The sequence below is a fragment of the Carcharhinus amblyrhynchos genome, chromosome 1 (assembly GCF_965287045.1).
Source record: "Carcharhinus amblyrhynchos chromosome 1, sCarAmb.v2.hapA, whole genome shotgun sequence".
Taxonomy (NCBI): Eukaryota; Metazoa; Chordata; class Chondrichthyes; order Carcharhiniformes; family Carcharhinidae; genus Carcharhinus; species Carcharhinus amblyrhynchos.
Window position 1 is genome coordinate 45,997,166 of NC_137324.1, and position 18,220 is coordinate 46,015,385.

The 18,220-nt window shown below is 40.2% G+C and overlaps 1 protein-coding gene across 2 annotated transcripts; it reads right to left on the reverse strand.

Moving 5' to 3' along the window:
- Positions 1-1,017: 1,017 nt before the first annotated feature.
- sigmar1 (sigma non-opioid intracellular receptor 1) lies at positions 1,018-17,383 on the reverse strand. 2 transcript variants are annotated; one of them, XM_080216842.1, is made up of 4 exons: positions 17,089-17,366; positions 11,217-11,417; positions 7,877-7,969; positions 1,018-5,746 (listed from the first exon to the last, which is right to left on the reverse strand). In XM_080216842.1, exons 1-4 carry the CDS (start codon positions 17,228-17,230, stop codon positions 5,517-5,519), a joined length of 666 nt encoding a protein of 221 aa, XP_080072968.1. In that variant the 5' UTR covers positions 17,231-17,366; the 3' UTR covers positions 1,018-5,516. The 2 variants fall into 2 exon arrangements, with proteins under 2 accessions (XP_080072968.1, XP_080073032.1); XM_080216906.1 differs by lacking the exon at positions 1,018-5,746 and adding an exon at positions 5,765-6,231 and having other exon boundaries at positions 17,089-17,383.
- Between the last annotated feature and the right edge of the window lie 837 nt (positions 17,384-18,220).

Below are 18,220 nucleotides of genomic sequence, written 5' to 3' on the forward strand. Positions count from 1 at the left end.
GACAGTGGGAGCCAGGAAGTTATGGGTGTAAATGAACAGAAGACCATTAGAAACAAAAGCACCAAACTATATTCTAATTATGTAGGATTATGGGCAATGCTGTCAAAGCCACTTTGTTTTTGTACATCCATTGCTACTCTGAAGAGGGGGGCTTTTTTTGAATCATTGCAGTCTTTGTCTAATCACCTTCCCTGCTCTCAAATTGTGCTTGGAGTTCTAGTGCAGGCCATTCAACCCATTGAGGTTTTACTGACCACAATCCCATCCATCCCCATAACCCCATGCATTTACCCTGCTAGGCCCTTTGACACTGAAGGGGCAATTTTGCGTGACTAATTCACCTAACCCACACATCTTTGGACTGTGGGAGAAGACCGGAGCAAACACATGCAGACACAGGAAGAACGTGCAAATTCCAGACAGTGACCCAAGTCAGGAATTGAATCCACGTCCCTGGCGCTGTGAGGCAGCAGTGCTAATCATTATGCCACCATACTGCCCCAGGGGAGACAGTTTCAAGCAACAATGAGAGCAAATGGTTTATACATATCCAAATTAGGACATATACCCACATCATTGCTCTCATCCTTCTCACTGACCAGAGCCTTCCTCTCAACTTCATTCAAAGTACACTTGGTGAGTTGCGGCAGTGTCCCCTGTAGATCACATGTACTACAGCCACGCTGAACCATTCTAATGGTGTGGATGAGAGAGTATTCCACCATATTTCTGATGTTGTCAATTGTGATAGATTGAGATTACAACTTAAGCTGCTCATTATAGAATACTTAGCTTCTATCTTGTTTTAACCAGTACTGATAGGGCGGGTCCAGTAAGCTTGTCAACGGTTATATCAATTATCCAACTCAAACTCAAGTTGGCAATGTAATGCTTGATTCAACCAACAATGTCTTCATTTACTATGGCTTTAACTGAAAGGCATGAAGCGCATGGAACACTGTCATTAAGATGCAGCATTTATTAAAGCAGATTATATATTTATTTTGAAAGCTTGCCTGTCAAATACATAAATAGTTTGAATTCAGGTTTGACAATAGATATAATTTGAGACAAATTGATTTACAGAATGTTAAAATCTAACATTTTAAAAGAAACTAGAATATGTTAATAAATAATTGGGTAAGGCTCTTGTGGCACTTTACATAATGATTTAATATTTTTCTACTTTTAACAATCTTTAAGTTCAAATAAGTTTCAAACACCACATTAAAAGCTTCAAGTCAAAGCCAATAATTTGAATACATTCACTGTATGGCTAACTGTACAGAAGGACATCATATTGCATACATCCCTCACATGCAATTACAAAGGTAAGCTTAAAGAATCAGGCATGTTTTCAGTGTTAAGGCATCAAAAAACCTTATGTATGCAACTTTAGAACATGTAACTTTAGTGGCTGTGTGAAATTCATAAATTATATTGCATTGGATTGGATGTAAACTTACTTTAACTTCAAGATCAACCAGAGAATACCCACAGTGCAGAAAGAGCCCATTCAACCCATTTAGTCTGTACCCACTCTCCGACAGAGTATCTTACCTATCCCTGTAACCCCTCATATTTACCCTGTTAGTCCCTCTAATCTACACATTTTGGGACACAAAGGGGCAATTTAGCATGGCCAATCAACCTAACTTACATATCTTTGGACAGTGGGAGGAAACCCACAGACACAGGGAGAATGTGCAAACTCCAGTCAATCAAGGCCAGAATTGAACTCAGGTTCCTGCCACTATGAGGCAGCAGTGCTAACGACTGTGTCGCCCTAGAGAAAACAAGGAGCATCCTCTTACCATCACTGATTAGGCCAGATTTATTGCCCATCCTTAGTTGTCCTTGAGTGGTTTGGTAGCCATTTTAGAGTAAACCACATTGCTGTGGGTTTGGACTCACACATGGGACAAAATAGGTAGGGAAGGCAAATTCCCTGCAAGTACCGACATTAGTGAACCAGATGGTTTCAGGTGTTTTATTGAATTTAAATTCCATCATATGCCATGGTGGGATTTGAACCCAGGTCCCCAGAGCATTATTGAGCGTCTGGATCACTAGACCACTGCACCACCGCTTCCCCAATGTTTGAATAATCACCTTAGTACTGAATTCTTGTAGCAATATTCTTAAAAATATGAACTAGAACGGAAATCTTTGAAGACAACCATATGAACGCTAAATGAAAGATTAACTGTATCAGTATTGCAGCTACAAATCTTGTGTCTGAGTAATACATGTACCTAGATGCAGAGCTTCAAAATGTAACTCACATTCCCCCAGTCTCTCAAGGTCAGATGTGCCAACTAACTTCCACTTGTCCTCAGATGAGGTTCAGTTATAGAAACTTGGCGTGGATTACTTATAAACTTACAGATCAAGCTCCATAGTGTGTTGTGAAGCGGGTGGGGGAAAAGATAGGTGACTCATTCTTTTAAATTTATTAATTAAATTGCCTAAAATAAATATCCCAATAAAGCAAAGATTTGGGATATCCCTTGCTTTCTCTCATAAACCATTTACAGAAGCGGTTTACTCTTCACTTTAAGTAGACTGTAATAAGAATGCAAAATTTGCAACTTCTGATACAGTACATCCAATAGATTTTTTTTGGGGGGTGGGGAGAGTTGAGGGTCAAACTGAAGAATGATCACAACAGCAATCTAGCTTTGCTTACTAAAATAGTTTCAGACTAAGACTACAAGGCAATGCAAATAACAGTTACCAAAAGGCCACTTACACCCAGTACTATTTATTTCAGGCAGGAATATAGCAGTTTACTTCAAATACAAGTAGGACAATAGGTTGGAAGAAAAATAATTATTTCAATACTTGGAAGAATATTTCTGGAAAAAGGAGAAATGTTTGGTTATAAAGCAGATGCCATCATTATATCAGAAGTCATCAAGAAAGATTATATTTCAGTTACCTTTCTTCCATTGCTTCACCATAAGTATTCATTAACTCATAAGTAAAAATAAAAGAGAAAAGCCAAAATCCTAATTGTTCCACAGAACACCCCCAGAAATGAACGTAACATCAAACCATTTAACTGACTTAGTAGAATTCCAGAGCTTTTATACACATTTACAAATTAGTGCAATTATTATATTCCATAATTTTGGAACATTAACCCTATTCCATATGCAACACAACTGAATTTACTTCCAGTAGCAGGACTATCTTGCCTGCACTGTCTAACAGCAGCTAATTAAAAATTAAGAATTGTTTACTATCAAATGACACAAAGGCTTCAACGTCAATTCCCTGCCCAGTGGAACCAAGTTTTAAATGGTGCAGGGACTTACCCACTCATTTCTTGCTATGGTCTGACGGATTACAAATTTACGCTGGTGGGATTCTTTTTAAATAAAGAAGTTGGGCTCTAAGAAAATCATCAAGACCCACCCCCTGCCATTTTAACCAGAGGTCTAAATAACCTTGGTTTCCTGACTAGGCCAAATCTGTTGCCAATGGATCAAGGGTCAGAATTGGCATGTTTTAATTGTGAAGTTTTTTTGAGAGCTGGGACATAGTAAATCTCTGACTTCTTTAGCTCCCAGGCTTCCACTCCACTCTTGGAACCGCTGGACCTTCTCTCTCATTACCTGTTTGACTACAGGGAATGGTTCTATGATCCCAGTGGCAATATCATGTGGTCCAAATGTTTGCTCCCTGCTACCAGCCAGGCATCGATACCCACCAGGTTCATGGACAAGCCAGCCCCTGAACATCAAACTCCTTTTGGGCCTCAGCGTGCCGAATTGGTTGGTGGCCAAGAACACCCTTCATGTGTCAATCCAAGATCACTTTAAAATCAAAACCAAAAGTGTCAAAAGAGCAGTTGAAATTAATGTTAAATTTAAACAGAACACACAAGTGCACAACAGGCCTAAGCTGGAAGAAAAACCGGTTATTTTGAGTGATGATCCTTTTGTAGAATTGCTAGTGGAAGGCTGGACTACTCCTTTGAGGTTGACTAAATCAGAAAAACAGGATTTAAAAAAAAAATCAACAGCAGTAAGGTCAAGTGTACAGTTACAATTTAAGAATCCGATGGAGTTGTTACAGTTCATTTTGTACAACAATTTAAACCACTTGTTTTTGTTAACTAAGCTGATGCTTAAAAAAAAATCGATCCACACACAATTACAATCCATGCATTGTTTATCTATGTTTTAAGATTACATTTGAATTATTACACATTTATCCCAAGTTTGAGGCATACAGCTCTGAGGATTCCAGAAGCAAAAATAAACTTTTAAATTAAACTGACCTCAAACCAGAAGCAACATGTTTTAGACAAGTTTTTCTCTTTGGATGAAGATTAATCTGGACACACACTTTAAAGATTTTGTTAAACTTCGCCATTTACTGGTTGAACTTGGGCAAACATCAAGAATGATGATCACATTACCAGAACTAGAAAGAACAATTTCCCCAGCGCTTAAATAACTTCAGAAAGAAAAAAAACTGGTTCCAAAAAGGAGTCATACTGGATGTGAAATGGTAACTTTGTTTCTCCACGCTGATCTTGCCAGACCTGAATATTTCCAGCACTTTAAAAACAATTTCAGATTTCTAGCAGCCACAGTATTTTGCTTTTATTAAAATGTGGGCAGTTTGGAGGTTGGCGGGGGGGTGCTTGGAACATTGCCCTGTGCAGGAGAGATCAGAATGCATGAGTGGAAAAGTAAGGCATTCACCCAAATGAAAATTAGATGAAGCTGCGCTGCTATTGATTGCCAAGACCAACACGAGAAATGCACCTGACCAGTCTAGGATCCTGACATTCCCTAAAATGCTTACAAATCCAAATCAATTCAATTAAATCAACAAATTAATGAGGTTTTTTATATTTAAAGACATTCACATTATGCATCTTATCACAGCTCAAGCTGCTACAGTGATTTAGTTTATAAAAATAAACATTCAAATATGATGTGGAAAATGATAACAATTAACTTGAGTTTGTATACAATATAGGAGTACACAAAATTAAATATTTAAACCCCATTAACAATTTAATCTAGTAATAAATCTGTCCGATTTAATGGTTTGGATTTGCAGAACTAAACATCTAGGTGACCATCTGAACCTAAAAAGGGACGTCTTTTACCTTCAGGCTTAGATTTACTAAAGATTCACCTATAGGAGTTAAAAAATTTTCATAGCACAGGACTTTTTAATCATTTAAACTAATTATAAAAGGTGCATCAAAACATGGATATCTAAATTGACACCACACAAGCGAGATTATGGAAACAGTCAAAGATCTATTATTCCATACTTTAGATTTTACATAATACTTGGAAGTGATGTTCAACTTAGAGTACCTAAAAGGCTGGAATTGTGTCTGAAAAATTATTGTAGCATACAAAAAAAGCAAAAGTTTCTAGGACCAAGGAGCATGAACACAATTTTCAGCCTTTGGGTGATATAAACCGACGTCAAATGGACACCAACAAGAGAGTCTGCACTGCAAAAGGCTCTCCTCCCGAGTTTCAAAATAACCCAGCTTCCGTGAGGTAAGTGTTGGCTTCCAAAATAAGTGCTTTTGCGTAGATGGATATCGTATAATAAAGAGTAAGAAAATCCTGTGTACTGAAGATCGTATCAGACAGTGCAAATCCCAACATGGATGGAATGAAGCCTTGACCATATTCAACCATCCAAGTTCCAGCACTCCAGCGAACTGATGTGGCTTCACCTACAGAATGGACTATAGTGTCACCTACAGAGAATACAAAAACGAACTGTTTAGACCAGATGAGAATTCTTCAACTGGTATCCAGAATGAATACACAACCCATTTGGAATCTATCATCTCCCTTCATTTGATTTGATACTGTCACATGTTCTTGCGTGCTATACAAAGCATAGCGTTCAAACAGAAGGAAATGAGACAGTGTAGAATGTAGTGTTACAGTCATAGCTAGGGTATACAGAAAGGTCCATTTGAAAGTCCGTTGGCAGCAGGAAAGAAGCTGTTCTTGTGTCAGTTGATATGTGACCTCAGACTTCTGTATCTTTTTCCCGACAGAAGGTGGTGGAAGAGACAATGTCTGAGGTCATGGGGTTAATTATGCTGGCTGCTTTGCCGAGACAGCGGGAAGACAGAGTCAATGGTTGGGCGGCTGGTTTGCATGATGGACTGGGCTACATTCACGACCTTGTGTAACTCCTTGCAGTCTTGGGCAGAGCAGAAGTTACACCAAGCTGTGATATAACCAGAAAGAATGTTTTCTATGGTGCATCTGCAAAATTAGAGATTTTGTATTGGCTGATATAGGTAGCATTAGTCATGACCAAAATTAGGAGCGTCCAAGCATTCCATCTTTACGCGTTACATAAAGAAGATTGCCTACCCATTGTAAAACTGGCCCGATAACTGCTCGTTGACTACAAGGGGCAGGTAATGTGTCTCCTGCCACTTGGATCAAGTGAAAATTATTTCAACAACATTTTAATTTATTACAAATTTCTATACACAGCATCTTTAGTGAGGGAAGCCATTCCTCAAATCAAGTGTGCAATGATTCTCTGAAAGAGCATTCCACTTCATCCCTTTCCCTTGTCTTACCCCCTTGCATATTCTCTCTTTTCAGATAGCAATGCAATTCCCTTGAATTCTCCTCCACCAGTCTTTCAGGAAGTTTGATCCAGGCTCCAACCACACTGGGTGAGTTTCACCTCCCCAATCACTTATTTCTTTTGGCAATTGTTTTGAATTTGTGCCCTCTAATTCTTGATGCTCAGTTGAGTGGGAACAGTTTATTATTTACTGTACTCATACCCCTCAGGATCTTGAATACCTCTGTCAAGTTGCCTCTCAGCTTTCTTTTCTCCAATTCTAGATTTTTGTGCTTCTTTGGTTTTCATTGCAACTCTGAGCAGTTATGTCCCAATTCACTTACTTGGTTTGATCACTCATGTGAAGCACCTGGAGATATTTTTGCTGTATATTCAAGACAAGTTGTTGTCCCAATTAAGATGATTGGCTAAAAACCAGAGAATTAAAAAGGAAATAAAAATTGTATAACTTGAGATAGAGCAGAGGACTGTGACCGATTGGATACAGTTAGCAGCAGTGCTGTATTATTTTATGATTCCAGGGTTAATACAATGAATATAGAATCATAAAATAATCACAGAAAGTGGCCATTTGTCACCATGTGTTTGTGCTGGATGAAGAAAAATTTGATGTTGGCATTGCAGCACAGTGGCTAGCACTACTTCCTCAGCTCAGGAACCTGGGTTCAATGCCAGCCTTGGGTGATTATTTGGAGTTTGAATGTTCTTCCTGTGTCTGCATGGTTTTCCTTCCACAGTCCAAAGTTGTACAAGGTTAGGTTGATTGCTAGGTAAATCTCCTTGATGTCGGGGAGTTAGCAGAGTAAATATGTGGGGTTACAGGTATAGGACCTGGGTAGGATAGTTGTCAGTACAGCGTCAATGGCCATATAGCCTTCATCTGCACATAGGGATTTTATGAAATATACCTACAGTTAGGAAAGATCAACAGAACACTCACTATCATTGGAGTGATGGTGGCTCAGTGGCGCAGTGGTTAGCGCAACGCCAGGGACCCAAGTTCGATTCCTGGCTTGGGTCACTGTCTGTGTGGAATTTGCACATTCTCCTTGTGTTAGCGTGGGTTTCCTCTGAGCGCCCTGGTTTCCTCCCACAGTCCAAAAGACATGCTGGTTAGGTGCATCGATCCAAACAGGAATGTGGCGACTAGGGGAATTTCACAGCGACTTAATTGCAGTGTTAATGTAAGCCTTACTTGTGACTAATAAATAAAATTTACTTTTTAACTATAATAGAGACAAGTGCTTCTCTGCATCTTGGACAAACTAACCTGGGTAAAACATTTCACTTTTAGTTGTCCCTTCTTTCCACTGTTGAAAGGTTCCTGAGACAACAGTGTCAGACACCTCAGCCCAGTATCGACCTGCAAATTTATATAAAAATAAATAACAAGCATTGGCCATACACATGCAAGAATAACTACGGAGGCAACAAGCTGCAATTTTACAATGCTCATTTCTATTTCAAATGTGAAATGCATTAAACCAGACAACAAATGTATCAAAGTGCTGAGAACTATCCAGCACCAATATCATCGCATTTTCTTAATAACTTCCATTTGGCCCATTGCCTGGATCAGAAAGACAATAGCGAGAACCAGCTGGTAGTATATTATCGAAAGGTAAACAACTTGCAATTAAAGAATTTGTCTTGAGATAGGCAATAGTCCCTGAAAACTGAGTGCCTTTTCCTTTAGCTTTGGATGTGCCGAGGGGAAGATGCATCTAAACAGAGAACTGGGACTGACAGCTATGTAATTGGCTTATTTATGCTCTTAAATACCAGGTCAAGAGTCAATTGAAATTAAAATACATGTTTTTCTGGGCTTAACAGACTTTTGTCTTGCCTTAATAATTTACATTGGTGTGCTTGCTCCTTTTCTTTAAGTAGTTATCAGAAGGCAAATGGAATCTGAAGCCAGAGCTTTGAAGGCTTCAGTCCAATTTGCAAATGACGTACTTTGAGATAATTTGCTATGTTAAGAGTGCAGTATAAAAGGCAAATTATCGTTGTTGAGATGGTCATGAGTTTAAAAAGTTTATTCCTGAAGTCACTCAAAGAGGAAACCAACCCCTCCAAAATCTCAGGAATTGAGAAATTTGGGTGAGGCAGTTTGTTAGTACAGAAGGTCTCAAAATGTTTTTTTTGAGGAGTTGTTACGAAGGTGGTTCATACTGAGGGAAACAATCTCAAGAAGATACTTGACTTAAATATCAACTAAAATGTGATAACAGAAACAATATTGGGAATGAAGCTAAACCTGGAGATAGGATGTGCTTACAGGAACTAAGATGCAGGAATGGTCAAAAGCAGAGTGGATGATCTCTGAAGGTGGCTATGAGCATCTTGCACTTCTCGGTAGAGATGTCAGAAAGTGACAGATGGCATGGGTTTATGATGAGGTTTGATAGTGTAGAAAATGACAGATTACACTTGTTCTCTAGGATGATTTTGCACTGGTGGGTGATATTGAAAGGACAAAAAAAAGAGCAGAGGCAATTTAGAAAAAAACTGAAATGTAGGTAGCTATGTGCGTCAAGGATATGAGTGGAAATTCTGCTTCCCTTTATAAATAATTTGGATACAGGCATAATAGACTGCAGAAGAATATATAACTGAGCAGGATAGGGGGATCAGTACAGCTACATTAAATGCAGAGAAGGTGAAGTTTGGAGAACAGAAACATCCAAGGTTTAAATCCACTAATATATATTGCATCTTTGATGTAGATTTTCCAAGGAAGTTTTAATAATGAGAATTTTTAGCAGATGAAATGCTTTATCAAAAGAATGAAGCAGAGATTATCATTAACATAATATTCAGAAAGAAAGGAAGAAGGGAAAGGGCAAGTAAAAGGATTACAGCAGACATCTCCAGTTAAAGACTTAGCATCTGAATAAGCACAATGATCTTCTGCACCGCAATTTTAACAATTCTGGTTCATTACTCTATGCCTTCATATATTTGACAATTTAGTACTCCACATGCGCTGCTACTTATTGTGATATGGTTTTACAGACACCCTTTGGTATCTTTCCCAAGGATCTATTATTCATGTGCAACTCTAGAATCAGTTTAATTTGATTGTGGGGCTATCAAAACTAAACTTGATCAGTTTTTGGTGCAACATCCCCAGACCTACTTCTACCAGGTGTGCCTGGATAGTAATAAGGAATAGGATTCACACTAGTTCATTTCCCCTTTCACTATTCCAGGAGAATCAAAGCCAATTGAAGCACCACAACCACGCTGAACAAGATTACCTAATTTATACATCTGAGAGACCTTCCACTCTCTGTATAGCTCATCAGCTCACCATCTTAGCCAGATGTGAGCCTAATTGGTTTTTAACACAATTATTTTGTTGGATCTGTTTAACCTTGACAGGAATAGAATATGTATAATTTTTGTATTCCCAATGTATCCACAGACCTATTTTATCTCTTTCATATCACTGTAGCTCAAAATCTCTTTAGTTTGCTTTACCATTTCTTTTTAAATCACAGGCAGAGACAACTCTGTCTCATTATTAGTTTTCCTGACACTGACTGGGAGGGAAAAACATGACAAGCATGGGATGGATGATTCAGGACCATCAACATACATAAGTCTTCTGAGAAGGTCATGCCATATTGTCCCTTAGCTTTTGGTTTTGATATGTGGAGGAGCATCCCATCTGATTGTATGATTGGACTTCACCACCACTACTAGAAGTCAGCAAATTTTGCTACCTTGGCGACAACATTTCCCTTAATAAAGAGCTCAGCACATGTATTGGATTGGCAGCCACCAACTTTGACCGACTAATAAAACAGGCACGGCAAAACAACAAACTGACCTTCAGAATCAAGATTATATCTACAAGGCCTGTATCTTCAATATACTGCTGTCCAGCAGCAAATCTAACATCTACCAAGAACAAAGACTCAATAACTTCCATCTCTGCTGTCTATGACATATTCTCAGCATCAATGGAAAGACAAAGTCAACAATGAAGCAGCCCTTTCTTGGGCAAACATACTAGCACGAATTATAGGCAGTTTCACCAGCTTAGGCATAAGCACAGAACGGCTGCATCTCCAATGGATATGCTACGTGGGGAGATAGCCCCTACCAACAGACCATAGGAGTGGGCACCCAAAGCTCCAATTCAAGGACACTGATAAGAGAAATGAAAGGTTTCAACATCAATCACAGCAAATGGCAATCTCTAGCTGATGAAAATAACCTTACCAACTGTGGACAGGAATTTGTCACCACGTTGACATGCTGTTTCTGAAGCAAATGCCAGTCCAGCAAACAAGGCATGAGGACAGATCTCCCTGCACTACCAGTAAGAGGCAACTTCACTTGTGGCACATGCGGTAAGCTTTGTCTTTTCAGAATCCACTTGTTCAGCCACCAAAAGATGCGCACATGATTTCACCTAACCTCACCAGATTCTTCAGGCTGCATTCCCAATATCGTTCATGGATGGAAGGAAATCAATCACCATTTTTAATACCAGGTTAATTTTTGTATATATGTAAAAATTCCCAAACTAGAAACCCAATATTGGAATTCTTAAAGTTTCTTAACATAATGCAATTGAGTAAACAATTATACTGTACCTGAGTGTCCCCCAGTGTCCAATGCTGTACCAAAGAGCAACACATATTCAGTTAAGGATGCATGCAAAAGGCACATGGAACCCATCCAACCACCAGCATTCACAAAGATCCATTGCAGGTCTTCATCTGGAAGTATGTGACCAGGGTACTTTTTCCTCAACTCAATCACAATTTTTGTGAATGCCTGCTCGTGATTAAGACCTGAAATAGAGCATCATTTTATATTACTATGATTCAAAACAAAATCTATTGCTTCCAATAACTGTCTTTCATTAAAGCATTTCTCACTTTCAGTAATTTACTGCATAATTCTGCACAAAGATGTTAGGCTTTGTTTCTCTCACTGGTACACTGTACATTGAGTCATTCATTTAGTCACCCAATGTAGATATCTGCAGATGGTACAACACACTGAATAAGCAAACTATGTGCCACAAGAAAGTTCACATTATTATTCAAATTTCCATTACTTGCTCAAGGCATAACTATCAAAGAACACTTGAAGTACCTTCCTGGATTGCAGTTAGATTGTGGCAATTTATTATATTTTCATGGTATGATGTAGTTAACTGTTAAATAATCATTGATAGGATGCCAATGTGGTTTGGCAGTAAATTGAATAAAAATACACTTGTTTCGAGAAAAAAATGCTTTGGATAAACATCATATAAAATGCTGGGCTACTCAGCTCTTGACCTCATGACAGCATTCGTCCAAAAACGGATAAAAGAATGGAACTTAACAGGAGAGACGAAAGTGACTGCCCTTGACATTAAGACAGCATTTGATTATGCATGGAAACACTACAACTTGCAAGTTCCCCAATCTACACATCATCCTCACTTAGAACTATATTGCCATTCCTTCCCAATTTTGGTTTGAAACCACAAGTTTACTGCTGTAATGTGAAACAGCTTTGTATTTGTGTTAGTACATAGTAAATACTATTGTGGCTGCTGTCCTTTACACTGGGTTTGGATTGGTCCTTGGTTCTGAATTTACACTGCAACCAATTCTTGCCTGCTAAGTGAATCAGCTGTGAATGCACCCCTGGTTCAATAGTAGTTTACTGAAATGTAGGGTAATGGAAATTACGTTTGCTGGGTCAAAATGTTGGAACTCCTTTCCTCACAGCATTACAGATGTACCTGCACCACAAAAACCTCCTTCTCAAGGGCAATTAGGGATAAATTGCTAGCCGAGCCAACGGCCGTTGCATCCTGCAAAAGCATAAAAACATTACGCTTTATATGGTGACCGAAATGAGTGTTAGAAGCACACACCCAGCAATTCATCAGCACCTTCCAAAAAATAGGAGTGGCTTTTATTTTTTTTCTGTGCAAATACAGAAAAAGCATTGCACACAATTACATACTCAAGAAAATTGGCACATAAAAGAATATTAAACATACAATGTAGCTAAATGGAGTAGTCAATCTAACTGTGGACTGTTTGAAATGTTCAACACATCTTAGAAACTGAATTCATGGATCATTAATTGTGTGTATTTTGGTTCAAAAGAAAAGACAGTCAACATTATCTAGTTCTGTTACTGCAATATTGAAGCCCCTCAGATCCTGTGCAAAACAGGATGGCATATTTGCAAAGAAACACAATCAAAAATATTGGATTTGATTTATTGTCACATTATTAGTATACAGTGAAAAATATTGCTTCTCGCACACTGTACAGACAAAACATACCATTCGTAGAAAAGAGAGAATGCAGAATGTAGTGTTACAATCATAGCTAGGGTGTAGAGAAAGATCAACTTAGGTGTGAGGTATGTTCATTCTGATGGCAGCAGGTAAGAAATTGTTCTCAAGTCGATTGGTATGTGGTCTCAGATTTTTGTATATTTTTCCTGATGGAATAAGTTGAGAGACTGTCCATGGTGGGTGGGGTCCTTAATTACATTGGCTGCTTTTCTTAGGCAACAGGACGTGTAGACAGTCAATGGATGGGAGGCTGGTTTGAATGCTGGACTGGGCTTCATTCACGACCTTTTGTAGTTTCTTGCAGTCTTGGGTAGAGCAGAGCAACACCAAGATGTGACAGAACCAGAAAGAATGCTTTCTATGGTACATCTGTAAAAGTCAATGAGAGTTGTAGCTGACATGCCAAATTCCCCTCGGTCTTCTGAGAAAGTAGAGGCTTTGGTGGGTTTTCTTAACTATAGTGTCAGCATGGCGGGGGCGGGGGGGTAATATGCAGGTTGTTGGTGATCTGGACACCTAAAAATTTGAAGTTCTTGACCATTTCTACTTCGTCCCTGTTGATGTAGACAGGGGCATGTTCTCCTTTACGCTTCTTGAAGTCGATGACAATCTCCTTCATTTTGTTGACATTGAGGGAGAGATTATTGTTTCACTAAGATAGAAAGGACAGTAAAGTAGAAATTCACATTTTCTTTATCAGATTTCCAGTATAAAGTCAATATTTAGCAAACTAAATTTGCAGTTCAGTCATTAACAGTGAGTAGAAAAGAATGAACTAAACACTAATTTGTGCACTGGATTTTCATTCTAATTATTCGAGCAAAATGTCTTTTGCTATTCAATGCTACTTGTGCATTTTCTTGTTTAACTGGAATTCAACACTGTCTCTTTTAGTTCCAAGTATTTCAATTTACGATCAGCTGATATTTGCTCTCAATGCAGGAACTGCATCAGCCATCAAGAAAACTTAGAGACACCACGAACGAAATAAGATTTAAAATTGTTCATACTCCATGTAGTAATTGAAAATGCTATGTGCTTAATCTCATAGAAAAATATAAATAAACGCAAAGCAGAAAATGTACCATATTCCAAGGGCTAGATACGATGGAACAGGATCACGTATGGTTCCATCAGTAATAAAATGTTAATCTTTTAACAAATTATCAATCATCCCCTGTGGTCCTTTGTGCTGTCCTTGGGAAATGCACAAAATGCCAAATACTTGGAAGCAGACCAACAGCATCAATTTTAAGTAAACAAATTAATAAAAACTAACATTTATAGAGCACATTTAACTTAGGAAAACATCCCAAGATATTTCAAAGCACCATTAACAAAATTTGACAGCAATTCAAATAAGGACAAGTAACCAGAACATCGGTCAAAAGTTTTACAGGAATATCTTAAAAAGCAAAGAGACAAACTTGGGGAAAGATTTCCAGGGTTTGGGGGTAAAGCAGCTGATAATACAGTTATCAATAATAGAGCAATTAAAATCAGAAATCACAAAGGTCAGAATTGATCAAGTGCAATGATTTCAAGGATGGTTACAGCGATGGAGAGGGTGGGGAGGACAAGGCCATGGAAGGATTGAAAACAAGAGATAAACTGTTTAAAAGTAAAACTTGACAGATGGAGCCAATGTGGGTCAGTAAACATGCTGTTGATGGGTGAAAGATTCATGAAATCAGTTAAGATACAGGCAGTCTAGGATAACCTTAAGTTGATGGAGGTTACCTTAAGTGAGCTTGTACACAGCAATTTGCTGACAGTAAAACATCTGAATTGTACATAGGATTCACTACAGGGCATCTGAGACCAACATGAACAGGAAAAGCAACTGTGTACCAAAATTGTTAATGGGCAGTACATCCTGAACCAAGTCCGAATAGTGAATACAACGTCCAATTTGAGTAGAGTGCAATTCATACGGTGACCTCCGGATTTTTGCACTTAACCATGTCCAGGATTCCCATCCACTTTGCACTGGTAGTTTCACTGTTATTTCCACAATAAAAGCTAGCCCTATGTTTCCTTAACAATGACTCAAGCTTAACCATTTTGTACGAAACGTCAGTAGCTTGTCTGATTTAAAATTCTGTCAGAACAACAACGTGCATGGTTCACAAAGTCCCAGAGGCATCTGATTTTCCTTCTTTAAGAAATGCCTTAGATAATTCATCTTAAAGCTGCAAGACAAACATGTTGGGAATTGACACTTGACATAAACAATTTCCATTACACTGCCTGCACTCATTTCAGCCAGCATACAAAGTGTAATGTTTTTATTCTTTCCACAGGATGCAACTGTCTTTGGCTCGGCTGGCATTTCATTCCTAATTACCTTTGAAGGAGGCTCTTGTGGTGCAGGTACATCCGTAATGTCGTGAGGAAAGGAGTTCCAACATTTTTGATCCAGCAAACATTATTTCCATTACACTGCCTACATTTCAGTAGACTACTAGTGAACCAGGGGTGCATTCACAGCTGATTGCAACCAATTCCTGTCTGCAAAGTCAGTGTAAATTCAGAGCCAAGGACTAATCCAAACCCAGTGTAAAGGACAGCAGCCACAGTAGCATTTACAATGCACTAACACAAATGCAAAGCAGTTTCCCATCACAACAGTAAACTTTTGGTTTAAGTCCAAAGTTAGTTGTGAAGCTAGAGCATCACGTTTCACTCGTTTCATATGTGGCCCCAAATCCATACTTAACCTTCGAAGGGTCCTTCAAAACTGTAGTTCTCTTCACGTACGAGATGTGCATGTCACTAGAAAAGCCAGCCAATTATTGTTCCTGTTTAATCTCCCTCAAGGTGGTGATAAACTGCCCTGTTGAACAATTGCTGTCTGTGTAGTGTAGGTACACCCAAAGTACCATTCAGGAGAAAGTTCCAGGATTTTAATCCAGCAATGAAGGAACAATGATGTAGTTCCAGGCCAGGATTGGGTGAGACTTGGGAGAGGAATTTGTATCTGATGCTGTTCCCACACGTCAGCTGCCCTTGTCCTCGATGCTCATGGATTTAAATTTCACTACAGTGCCATGATGCCACACATTCAAATACTCCCTTGATATCAAGGGAAAAAACTTGCATTTACATAATAACTTTCATGACTTCAGTAAACCCCAAAGCACTTTATAGCCAATTACGTACCTTATTTTAAGTGGTCACAATTATAATTAAGGAAATGGGACAGGCAACTTGTACATGTAAAGCTCCGATCAGCACCAATAAGATAATGATCAAAGAATCTGTTTCTCTGCTGCCCTTCGTCAAATCAAGGAATTGAGAGGCATCTCAACCAGAAGACAAATCTTGAATACTGTGACAGAATTGTGGACTTACAATGGGACTGGAACTCAAGCTCAGGGGGAACAGTGCTACTAAGAAGGCAAAGGATCCTCAAAGATAGCACCTGTCACCCATATGGAATCCAGCTCGTGTGTCCACATTTGAACCAAAGCTGTTACACTGTATGAAGCTGAATGGTCCCAGAGCATGAACTGAACATTGGTGAATCAGTTACTGCTCAAAGTGCTGACTGACAGCACTATCAAAAGAATTGATAGCTGTCTTCACTCAGCTGGTGAGATAGAGGCTCTGAAGATGAGTCATATCGACTGGAAACGTTAACTCTGGTTCTCCCTCCCTCTTGCTGACTCTTTCCAGCAACATTTTTCTGTCACGATAGATGTTAATGATCTAGAGTGGCGAAATGGTAATTGGTGTAGTGCGGATTTTTCAGGACTGAATGCGGCCTGAACAAACAGGGAATGCGGCTTTGCAATGCAGTCCACAGTCACACACACAGTGCTGGGTGCAACCCGCACTCTCAGCTCTCTATCTCTCTCTCACACACACAATGCTGGGTGCAGCCCCCCACTCTCAGCCCTCTATCTCACGCACACAGTACTGAGTGCAGCCCGCACTTTCAGTTCTCCATCACACACACAGTGCTGGACGCAGCCCCCACTCTCAGCTCTCTCTCACACACACACACACACAATACTAAGTGGAGCCCGCATTCTCAGTTCTCTTATCTCACACGCACACACTGTGCTGGACGCAGCCTCCACTCTCAGCTCTCTATCTCTCACACACACACACATTGCTGGGTACAGGCAGCTGCCTGATCAGTCACATACCCGAGTACTGCCGGGCCAGCTTGGCCACTTCTTCCTTACTGAACACGTGCTGCTTGCGGCTGAGCCACGCGCGGAACAGCCAGAGCGCGAGCCCGGCCAGAATCACCAGGACAACGGCGCGGCAGCAGAGCGCGAGCTTCATCGTCAGCGGGGCCCGGGGTTGGGGGAGGGCGGTTCAGACAGCGGGGCCCGGCGGAGCGGAGCGGAGTGGGGAGGGCGGCCGGGACGATGCACTCGGTCCGGCTCCGGGTCCGCACAACGGCCGCCGCTTCTCTCCTCAGCCGCCTGGCCTGCTTCCCAAGGCGCAGTCTGCTCCAGGCCAGCCCCTCCCCTTGACGGACAGCTCCCTCTGCCTGTCGGAGCCCGAGGCGGCCGTTGGTTTGGGGGGGGGGGGGGGGGGGGGGGGGGGAAGGAGGAGGAGGAGGCGGCCGGTGATGGCCGACTGGAAGCTATCCCGAGATTTCTCCATTACTCGCACCCGCCCACCCATGATGGAAACTGACTGAGAATGATCATGACAAGCATCGATTTACAAAAAACCGCTTGCAGCTGAAAAACGCAGTTCAACTCGTGTAGAGTTCATCTCCATGCTCTTCACCCTGTGCATCTCACCTCAAAGGAAAGCCAAATACTGCAGATCCCGGAAATCTGAAATAACAAAATAAAACAATAAAATGCTCAGCAGCTTAGGCAGCATTTGTGGAAAGAGAACAGGGCTAGTGGCTAACTGAGTCATCCAGACCCCAAAAGTTAGCTCAGTTCTCTCTCCATAAATGCTGTCAAACCTGCTGAGATTTTTCTAGCAATTTTTGTTTTTGTTTCTGGTTCCAGCATCTGTAATGATTTGATTTTATCTTAGAGTCAGAGAAATTGGACAGATCCAATGTACTTACTTGGATATGCAACATTCCTCCTCCCCCAGCCTGTGATCCCTGACTACTCCCAACCATCATCTCCGATCATCTAACTACCATCCCTGACCACCTCGCTAACACCCTCCACAGCCAACTACTACTCGTCCACCGAGCTACCGTATTCTCTCCTGCCATCACATCCACCTGCTACCCTACTCATTTAGCTATACATCCATTCATTAGCATTTTACACTGATTGCTTAAACTCACTATACAGC